Here is an 11,718-nt window from a genome sequence, read left to right on the forward strand (position 1 = left end):
AGTCTGCTTGAGAACGCCTTTGAGGTAGGCCGGCCCTTATCTTTCGTCGGCTCTTCTATCCGTGGTCTATTTCCGCGATCCTCTGTAGCATCGGGTTGGATCTCTCGTCTGCTCGTCCTACCGATCGGTCCATTTTCTCACAAGGGCCGGCGGCCGAACCGGAGTGACTTTCCGAGCTTTGTCGGTCACGGCGGGACTTATCTTGTCGTGCACGGCCTTCCTTGCCTCGGTGCCTCTACACGGAGAAGGATCGGGACCGGTGACGGCGGTGAGGCTCCGTTTGTGCGTGCCTTGTTTGAGAGTGATGCGCTCTCCTTGAGTGGTGGGAATGGTCACGACTGGGAGGCATAGGTTCTTCCCTGGGGGGCTCAACCTTTCTCGTGGCAGTCAGGAGGCCTCTGGGCCCTGCTGCTGGGGCATTTGGATCAGTTTTTTGTACTGATCAAGAAGAGTAGTCATCTGTTGAAAAAGAGTTTGGATTTGCTTTGGAGTAGGGGTAGGGTTCAGGTGTTCCGAATGGACCGGGCTTTGCTCCGCTATTATAGAGGGAGTTACCACGGGTGAAGCGATTCGCTCGCTTCGAGTCCTACAGTACGTTTCAGGTCTGGTCACCCGTGCAGGGGTTACCCAAGCAGTCCTCTGTCCTGCCATATTATAAAAGGGATTTGAACAGCTTTTAGTTCAGGGTCCCACGGATGGCGCCAATCTGTTAAGCCCAAAGTTGGCAACAGATGAGACAGTGATGAAGAAGCTGATCTGACGAGTCCAAACTGCTAAGCTAAATTAAGATTGTGCTCTGCGCAGAAGTACACGAGGTCTAAGACCAACCCAGAGTCGTTGCTTCGGACAGGCCCTTCGACACTCAAGTCAGTATGAGCAGAAGAGTAACACCAAAGCTTAGAGCTGTCTCTTAGAATTTTTCTCTCCTTACCTTAGCATGGGTGAAGGCTATTTATGGTGAGAGCTCTGGGGTGGTTGGATTACCTACCCCGGAACAGGTTTCGGCCCATGTGTGGGCTTGTTTTCACCTGCCCTTGGCGAATTACCAGGTTGCCCTTGGGGCTAGTGTCAACTCAGGGTGGGCCCTTTGGGGGCCATGTGTCGACAGCTGGTTGGATGTGGCTTTTCATACCCCATCAATTATTTCATCTGCAAATATATATGGGTGATTGATGCCAAACCTCTGAACCTGATCCCTTCAATCAAGCCAGCTTCGCAACTCTCACTAACATCTTGCTTAAGCTTCTTCGTCAACTCTGCTAAGTCTGTACTATTTATCATGAAAGAATAAAGGAGAAATCTCATGTAAAATTGTTCGTGTTGTGATTTCTTAATAATGAAACCATGTTTTGCACGCATTTGGCCTTTTCAAACAGTTTGATTGGTTTATGTCAAAAAACCCGTGGTTCCCTCTGGCCCAATTGGTTTTGAAATTTAAGAATTGATTTTGGGTCTACACTCAATATTGCTTTAAATTATGTACAATAATCAGTTTTGGAATCAAAATCAATTCCAAAAATCCAAAACAGACAGGGCCTCGGTTTTTCAACCATATGCCGCCCTAATCAAAACGAACTAAAACATTGGAAAATGACATATATTTTAGGGAAATATATCTTCGCCAAGGTGTTTCAATAAACAGGCGCTTCACTTGTTTGTCTTGTTTGTCGTGTAGTATTTAAAGGGTTTTTAAAGAGCTTTTTGAGAACCATCATATCCTCTGAAATCTCTTTAAATACTACAAGACAAACAAGTGGGCACCTGTTTATTGAAACACCTTTGCGCAGATATCATTTCCCATATTTTAAAGCTTTTTTTTTATCCAAAAAGTCTAAAATGAAGGGCGCCCTTCCATAAAAAAGATGAAAGGGCGCCCCCATTTGCTAAAAGTTGCCAAAGTGCATTTAGTGGCTTGGAGTTTTACATTTTTTATGCTATTATAAATGCACTTGGGTGAGTTTCAACCAATGTGGGGCCCCTTTCATCTTGTACATAAAAGGGAACCCTTCAGTTTAGACTACCTCATTTTTCTCACATAAAAATTTATTGATGAGAGCCAAAAATATCTTTAGAGGATAATGTCCCGGCATACCACGTGACATTTTCTTGCATGTTTTTTTCATTTTAGTACGATTGAAAGATGCCCTGATAGATCTTCCTTCTTATTTTCAAATGGGTTAGTGGCTAAAGACAAAATTCCACACCTTCGTAGTTGGCAGATTCTTCAATGATCTGCTTTCTCTACCTACTCCCCGTGACATGTAAAACAAACTCACTAAAACCAAACACGTTTTTAACATTCTACTTAGAAAAATGATATATTACTCTTTTGGGAGAAAAACATTTCAACGCCGCAGTACGCATGCGGCCCCTTATAATGTGATTTAGAATCACGTTAAATAGGGGCGCATGCGTACTGCAGGGGGTGAAGATATCATCGGCCTTTTTTATTGTATTGGCCAATTTTTTACTTGGGAGAGCCCCTTCTAGTGTGATAGAGTGGTGTAATTACACAAGTACAGGGGCTGTCACAATTAAAAAAGGGAGGTGAGTAGAGAAAAGTACGGAGTGGAGGCTAATGTTTAGTGAAATTACAGATTACGGGCACCTTTTAAAACAAGAACAAAAAAAAGGGCTAAACTTCAAAATCGGGTGGGAAAAAGACCCCAAAACCCTTTTGACACCATCAGGACTCCTCGTATGTTGGTCCTCATCATTCTCTTTTTCATTATTTTACTAGTTTCTTCGGAGGGAAAACCTCCTGTATTTAATGCATATCATTCCCGTTTACGTTTGGCGCACTGCACGAGGTTTCGTTGGGTTCTTCTGAATGTATATTTGAACCGACAAAAGCTTGGGTTCGTTTGGATCCTGACCATTCGAAATTAGTGCAGACGGAATGATGCTTGACACGTTGTAAATAAACTTTTCCGAACGGTGGCGCCTTTGTTAACAGCTGGTTTGGTTTGTTTTCGAAATTTGTGTTTGAACCAAAGTACCTTGGGTTCGTTTAAATCTTGGTCGTCGCCGATATGGATAGATGGTCGGATCAACCACATGTGGACATGTACAAGGAACGGTGGCGTCCTTTATTAATACCGCCGGCGTTAGTAAATAATTTAAACCAAAACCGTCCCGCCGTCTGCACATCCCTGTCATTTCAACCGTTTCCATCTCTCTGTATTCACCATCCTTTTCATTCAAACCCTTGCCTTTCAACAGTTTGTTCAACCCACCCTTGCATTCGTTCATCAAACTCCCTCCGTCCATCAAATCCCCCCCCCCCCAATCTAAAGGCAAAATGGGACCGGAGAAATCCAAGAAGGCTGCAACAACTACACCAACGGCGCAGGTTCCTCCTGTGGAAGCACCAGTGAAGCCTGGAAGGATGAAGAGAGAGGTATGAATGATTTTTTTCTTGCATTTCTTACACTGTAACTGTAAGTAACGTGGTATTTGAAAAGAGACGGCGGGGACCACACCGGAGTAACTTCCTTTTCTAGGTTAAATGGTCATGTGAAAAAAACACTTACCTAACCGGTGGCGTTTTAGGTTAAATGGTCATGTGGATAAAAACACTTACCTATCTACTCAACCTTTCCTAATTACTGGGTAAATTTCGATAACGCTGACGTTTTAGTTGGTGTTTCCTGAATCAATATCAAGTCGGCCTTGTCGCTATGTTAGGGTACATCCTATAGCGCGGCTTATTAGGTGACGTTACTTGCAGCGCTATTGATTCGACCCTTCTGTTGTCATATGGTTCATCCGATAGCACTGGCATTTCAGGTGGCGTTTCCTGCAGCGCTATCAATTCGACCCTTCTGCAGCAATGAGGTTCAATTAAGAGTGCTGGCTTTCAGGTGGCTTTCAGGTGGCGCCTCAATTAAGAGTGCATACTGGGCGACTGCTTTTTTGAATGTCGTGAGACTTTCAATTATGGCTCCAACCTTCAATTCTTGTTCCTCACTTCCAAATGCATTACCAAGCTCGTAGTTGACCATGTCATTGTCATCATATGCGTTCGGGTGGGAACCGTCATCATTGGGTAGAGGTGAGTAACATAACTGAGCATTTTTCCCGGCCTCATTCCCAGTCCCATTGTCGTCTCCTTTGGTCACCTCATCTACGCCCACCTCAAAACCCATATCATACGAGTAGTTCATGTCATCATCACCGAGGTCAATTGCATCCCCCGTTGGATTATAATTAGCATCGGGAACTATACGAGGAACCTCCTCCTCCACTTTCACCTTGTAGCATCATCATATGCATACGAAATTGGGAGAATGGGACTGCTTGAATCGGGGAGGGATGCATCGGGCATCAGATTACCATCCTCCGGAAGATTAGGGCTTCGTTTCAAATAGCTGCAGCTTACATTATAGAGTGGAGGAGAAGTATCCTCTTTCACATTGGGGCAGCTGCAGCGCACATGATAGACATTGGTGCAGCACACAATATAAGTATCCTCTTCCACAGGATAACCTAGCCGATAAGTCTCCTTTTGCACATTATTGCTACTTACGGTATAAGTATCATCTTCCACCGGGTGATCTGGCCGGTAAGTATCCTCTTGCACATTATTATATATATATATATATATACAGCATTCAACCCTTGCATGTCCAACATTCTCATAATCGCAGAGAGGTCATGATCGTCACGGATAAAGTATAGAATGTACTTATACGGATCCACAATGTATCGACAACTGATACGTAGTGAAACATCATTTTCCCTCATTCGAATGATATTACAGATTGCAGATAAAAATCTAGAGTATCAAACTCTGCGGTCTAAGACTACCACCTTCACAGTACCCCCAATATAATCAAACTATCCATCCTCCCTTAAACATCCATCATAGTATACTATAAAAGTAACTGTACCCCCATCCATCTTCTTAACCCTGATTGTCAAGATTCAGTAGAACCAAAGCAAGAGAAAACACAGCAATAACTCACAACAACAAATATGCCAGTGATGTGTAAAGAACTGTGTGACTTAAAGCCTTAACATTACTGTTCATACATAATAGAGAGCTTCAAACAGAAATTCAACAGAGTTTCAAAGAGATCTCTGGGATGGAGATCAAATTTGATCGCAGACAAACTTCAAGGAAAGCTTCTTCAAGTACCCCTCTTACATAGTTGTATCCATCACCACATTGCAAATATCTTCTTGTGGAAGACTTGTAAGTCTAAGGAGATGTGCTTTTGTTTGCCATGCTTCACGTCAGCATCAAAGATTTCAAATTTGGCGCTATATACCTTTTCTGGACATGCTTTTGGTCATACAACCGCCGGCGTACCAATAAATACGTCGGCGTATCTATGTGAACGCCGACCTCTTGTATAGGTACGCTGGCGTTTGCGTTGGAAACGCCACCTTTTTTCCTAAATACTCCAGGGACTTAAATATAACGCCAGTGTTTAATTATGGACGTCGGAGTCTATACATGTACACCAGCGTTTCCCCTTCTTGGATTGTGCAGCACGTCGCGGCGCTATGCATTAATGAGGACGAGATGAGCATTAAATGCAGCACTATTTTTCCCCGAAGAAGTCTACTTTTTTACTGAAAAAGCTACCTTCGAAGAGAATGATTGAGGTGTACCACGGAGGGGTCCTCTTGTTGTCAGAAGGGTATTGGGGTCTTTTTCCTACCCGATTTTGAAGCTTAGCCCTTTTTTAGTTCTTGTTTTAAAAGGTGCCCGTGATCTGTATTTTCACTAAACATCGGCCCTCATTCCATACTTTTCTCCATTCTTATTATTGCGAGAAAAGTACGGAATGTGGGCTGATGTTTGGAGTAATTACGGATTGCGGACACCTTTTAAAACAAGAACAAAAAAATGGCTAATCTTTAAAATCGGGTTGGAAAAAGTCCCTGATACCCTTCTGACATCGACAGAAACGTCCTTCAACTTCCTTTTTCATTACCGCCTATTAAATTGGTGCGCTTCCCAAGGCTTCTTTTGGTTCGTTTGAATGCGTATTTCAACCGAAAGAACATTGTTTCTATCTTGGCAGTTGGAAATAACTAGAGACGGATGGATGCTTGACACATGTTGAAAAACTTTTTGCAATGCTGACAACCCAAAGTCAATCATTATCTTTTATCACTTCTCTTTTGGCTTAGAACGGTAATGTTATTGAATACGCCTCTTTTGGCTTTGAGTTCGTTTCTATCTTTTCACTTCTCTTTTGGTCCTCACTTCTATTTTGGTTTATAATGGTAACGTTATTGAATACGCCTCTTTTGGCTTAGAATGATGACGTTATTGAATATATTATTATTTCTCACGTCTCTTTTGGCTGAGAACGTCGCCGGATTTAGGAGTACGCCGCCGGAATATTAAGGGGTATCTCGACTGAAATAGGGTGTAAGCGGAAATAGAGTGTATGCCGGCAGAAATAAAGGGGTACGCCGGCGGAAAGCGTAAATAATGGGGTAAGCCGGCATAAATAATGAGGAACAAAAGAGAAGGAAAAAAATTCTAAGCCAAAAGAGAAATAATGGGTACGCCGGCGTAAATAATAGGGTATGCCGGCCTAAATAATGGAGACCAACGGAGAAGGGAAAAGATTCTAAGCCAAAAGAGAAATAATGGGTACGCCGGTGGAAATAGTGGGATATGCCGGCGGAAAGCGTAAATAATGGGGTAAGCCGGCTTAAATAATGAGGACCAAAAGAGAAGGGAAAATATTCTAAGGCAAAAGAGAAATAATGGGTACGCCGGCATAAATAATGGAAACCAACAGAGAAAGGAAAAGATTCTAAGCCAAAAGAGAAATAATGGGTACGCCGGTGGAAATAATGGGGTACGCCGGCGGAAAGCGTAAATAATGGGTAGCCCGGCATAAATAATGAGGACCAAAAGATAAGGAAAAATATTCTAAGCCAAAAGAGAAATAATGGGTACGCCGGCGTAAACAATGGAGTACGCCGGCGGAAATAGGGTGTACGCCAGCGGAATTCATGGGTACGCTGGTGTAAATAATAGAGACCAACAGAGAAGGGAAAAGATTCAAAGCCAAAAGAAAAAATAATGGGTATACCGGCGAAAATAATGGGGTACGCCGGCGTAAATAATGATGACCAAAAGAGAAGGGAAAAGTTTCTAAGCCAAAAGAGAAATAATGGGTATGCCGGCGTAAATAATGGAGACCAACAGAGAAGGAAAACGATTCTAAGCAAATAGAGATGTATTCAATAACGTTACTGTTCTAAGCCAAAAAAGAAGTGAGAAAAGATAACACTGCTCACTAAAGTATTTAATAACGTTAGCGTTCCAAGAAGTTTATGTTTTCCAACACGTGTCAAGCATCTATTCATCTCTAGTTATTTCCGACGGCCAAGATAGAAACGGACCCAAGGTTCTTTCGGTTCAAATACCCATTCAAACGAACCAAAAGAATCTCGTGAAGCGTGCCAATATAATAGGCAGTGATGAAAAAGGAGGACTCTGTCGATGTCAGAAGGGTATCAGGGTCTTTTGACCACCCGATTTTGAAGATTAGCCCATGTTTCGTTCTTGTTTTAAAATGTGTCTGTAATCCGAAATTTCCCCAAATAGCAGCCCACATTCCGTTCTTTTCTCTATTATTGCTACTATATAAACGATCAAGGGCCTAGCACATTTCTTCAAGAAACTGAAACCCACCTCGTGTTGTGTTGCCTTTGTAGGTTTTTTGGCACTGAAACATGAAGATTTCAGGAATCAAAATCTTCTTTGTTGCATTTTTTGCAATCCTTATCTCGAATTCAAACCCCACAACATCGCAAGAAGTTGGTAATGCTTCTAAAACTTGACCGAAACCTGCTAATCTCATTTTCTTGCTTTTTTAGATTGTTTTACACTAGATTTTATATGATAAGTGGCCCTTCCAAGCCTTATTTTCTCAAAATGTACCTTACAGCCCACACCATAGGATGATCCAAACCATCCACTCGTTGGGCCACAACGAAAATAATGGGTGCCCCAAAAATCGTTTGCATAGAATGATCCTAACCCTCCGTTCTATAGAAGTTTCCATAATGTGTAGTCCATCTATAGATTGGGCCATTAGGACTATCCTATGGAAATGATTTTTGGTGTATCTCCTATTTCTGTTGTGGCCGTACAAATTGACCGTTTGGATCATCCTATGGTGTGGGCCTTACCGTACTTTTTGAAAAATACGAGTTAATACAGCCACACATCATATATTTCCTCGTGTTACACTTCATTTTTGTTAATATGATGATTTTCTCCATTAATGGTGCAGAGGATGAGCGGGGGTTTAATTATGTAGGAGGGAGTGGTAAGGGCCCTGAAGATTGGGGTGATCTTCATGAGAACTGGACGTTGTGTAAGAATGGAAACATGCAATCTCCAATCGATTTGTTGGATGAAAGGGTGGAAGTGGTGTACAATTCAGGGGGATTAAAGACGAATTACAAGCCCTCACATGCAATACTCAAGAACAGGGGCCACGATATAATGGTAAGAACTAACAAGAAGGAAATCCAAGAAGGGTGCATCCAAAAGGCAAAATGCTTTGACCCTGTCAACCATTTCGAGCACTTTTGTTACTAAAGGATTTGTTGAAGCATTTCTAATGACTGGGGAGATCTTCATGAGGACTGGGCGGTGTGTAAGAAGGGAGATCTGCAATCTCCAATCTAGTTTTATTTATTTCTCTAAGGCGCTATGCGTTTGAGATTGTGAGGGTATGCCCTTGTAGTCTAGTATTTTTCAAAAAGAAACTATACGGCTTTAACCATTGGATGATCCAAACCGTCCATTTGATGGGACACAACGTTAATATTTTGTTCCCCAGATCTCATTTCCATTGGATGATCCCAACCCTTCAATCTATAGAGGTATCCATAATATACAGTTACTCTATTGATCGGAGGGCTAGGATCATCTAATGGACATATTATTTTCACCGCAACCTATTACGTTGTGGATCATCAAATGAACGGTTTGGGTCATTCTATGGTCTAAAGCCGTATAGTACTTTTTGAAAAATACTGGGCTAAAGCCCAAAATCGATTAGGGGACTTTAAATTAAGGCCCTATTCCGTGTAGATTGTGCCAGCTGATTATTAGACTCGTAATTTTGAATTCGATAATCGGTTGGGGTTAATAATCGGTTGGGACAATCTAAACCGTTAATTTTGAGTCCAATAATCGGGTTGGGGCTTTCAATCGGTTGCCTTCTCAAATGATCAAGGCCCTAAGGGGTAGCACTTGAATCAGTTGCCAAAAAAAGGTGTTTAGAACAATGTGATATTTACAGAGGGGATGTTTCGAAACCATGAAAAATTATATAATGAAGGCCATGTTTGGCAGCCATGAATTTTTTTTCATGGAATATTAATTTATCCACTTGTGAGGGGCCTAAGAGGGTGAGAACGGGAGAAAATTGAGAGGACATGTGTGAGGAGATGATGAAAAGTGGCTTAAAATAGGGAAAAGAAAAAATCTATTCAAATTCGAGTTTCATTTTTCCGATTTTTCCTGCAGCAAATTAGCACCATGTCCTCCATCCTGTGCTCTTAAACTCTCTCCCATTGTCACCCTTTCTACCACTTTCTCACCACTTGGAAAACTAATATTCCTTGAGAAAAAAAAATCATGGTGGCCTAACGGGGCCGTTGTAACGGTGGGCCTAACAGTGACAAAGGAGCTTAGAAGAAGAGAGGGTGAGAGATTTGAGACGAGAGATTATGAGAAATCCCTAAATAATAGTGAACAAAAGGAAGCTATAGCAAGGAATTGACCTGATATACTTTTTATTTTATTTTCGATTGTATATCCCCAATTTGAGGATTTCACTTGGTCCACCATGTGTGGGCCAAGATAATTGATGTATATGGCCATATACGGGCCCAATTATTTTTGAAATATTCGGGTGTATCATGTGTACCCCATATGGGCTCCACATGATGGATGGGGCCAAGTAGGGGCTTTTCATGCTCCCCTTACTCCCACCCTCTCATATCTCCCCATGCCCATCTCTCACAACTGTGGCCAGTAATATTCCATAGAATATTTTTGCTTGGCTGCAAATCATGCCTTAGTGTATTTTATTTGCCTTTTGCAACACTTAGATAATTAGATGTGATTATAGCATGATCATTACTCTTTTTTGTGATGTATGGATGCAGCTGAGCTGGGTCCATGGCAGCGGAACAATGCGTATCAATAAAACTGAATATGTGCTGCTACAATGCCACTGGCATTCACCTTCAGAGCATACCATCAATGGCAAGAGGTGCTTCATCTCCTCTTCCCTCATTTATTAACAACCATATGCTTTATTATAAACAAGGTGTTACATCTCTCTAAACTAAAAAACATTTATTAAACAATAGCAGGGATATTTCGGTCGGCTCGGAGTGAGCTTTTCCTAAAAAAATGAATTGGATCAACCCGAAACTGACCATATTTTATTGTAAAAGCTCAACCAAAATTTCTAAAAAGTGATCCGAGCTCTTGTTAAAAAATGGTTCTGGATTAAATTGTCGACCTTTCTATATATGCTAAACGCAGGTTCGACCTAGAAGTGCACCTGGTTCACCAGACCTCGGACAAAAACGTTACTGTTGTAGGAATCATGTACAAAATCGGTCCCCAAGCTGACCCTTTTCTCTCTAAAGTAAGCAATTTCTTAAATTTATAACTTGACATGTCTCTTTTATCTACCTCTCATGTATCTCGCTCGTATGTTGTTCTCTCAGCTAGTGGAACCTCTTTTGTCGATTGCCCATAGCCATGAGATAGAGATAGAAGTGGGGGTAGTGGACCCAATGCATTTAAAAATGGATATTTGGGAGTACTACAGATACATGGGCTCTCTCACCACTCCTCCCTGCACTGAAGATGTTGTTTGGACCGTGGTCAAAGAGGTTGCTCTTGAACACTTTCTTATAGTAGTTACATATCAATGACTATCGACCCCAAGCATTTCTTATTACTATAACTTTCAATCTAATACTTGTGCATTCAGGTGAGATGTGTTTCACTAGAGCAAGTAAAATTATTGAGAAAGGCTGTTGACGATGTAAGTTTTTACCATTAACACCCCATGAACACATACACTTGTATCTGATCTTTCAACAGGCACCCTAGTTGCTTACCTTAGCTTAAAAATTTCTTCCTTGCAGGACGCACAGAACAATGCCAGACCATTACAGCCAATCAATGAACGCTCAATTAAGTTTTACAAGCCAAGGCTCCATGAACAACTCTGATTCAAGTTTTAATGTCACTATGATACTGCTCGAACTTATCTACGTGTTTGTAAAAGCTCATAAGCCAACTATTTGGATATTTCAATGTTTCTATTTTAGAAAATTATTGTACTGGCATTCACTATAGTGATTGTTAATAAGTATGCTTGTGTTAAATATTACTATGATATTGTAAGCCCAAGGGTCTGCTCTCCTATCTTGTTTTGATGATTCTAAACATAATTGATTATGTTATTGAATACTAATCAATTTGCGTTGAAGTGTTGTGTTTAAGATAGGATTGATCATTGAAGAAACCAACACACTACATGGTCATGTTTGAAGATGTCCCAAACAAGAGTCAAAGGAGCTAAGTGAAGCTCACATCATCTCTCAAGCAAGCATACACAAGATGGAAGATCAATTGAAGACCAAGTCTAAAGAGAAGTTGAAAGTTACATAGGTATCATTGTACATTATTTCTCTTTA

The 11,718-nt window shown here is 41.4% G+C and overlaps 1 protein-coding gene across 1 annotated transcript; it reads left to right on the forward strand.

The window, feature by feature from the left end:
- The first annotated feature begins 7,640 nt into the window (after positions 1–7,640).
- Positions 7,641–11,444, forward strand: LOC143854831 (alpha carbonic anhydrase 7-like). Its single transcript, XM_077364945.1, has 7 exons — positions 7,641–7,798; positions 8,274–8,491; positions 10,165–10,271; positions 10,550–10,655; positions 10,738–10,905; positions 11,007–11,060; positions 11,164–11,444. Exons 1-7 carry the CDS (start codon positions 7,711–7,713, stop codon positions 11,248–11,250), a joined length of 828 nt encoding a protein of 275 aa, XP_077221060.1. The 5' UTR covers positions 7,641–7,710; the 3' UTR covers positions 11,251–11,444.
- Positions 11,445–11,718: the final 274 nt, after the last annotated feature.

The sequence above is a fragment of the Tasmannia lanceolata genome, unplaced genomic scaffold (assembly GCF_043159265.1).
Source record: "Tasmannia lanceolata isolate RefF3 unplaced genomic scaffold, GAP_Taslan_0.1 ptg000020l, whole genome shotgun sequence".
Classification (NCBI taxonomy): Eukaryota; Viridiplantae; Streptophyta; class Magnoliopsida; order Canellales; family Winteraceae; genus Tasmannia; species Tasmannia lanceolata.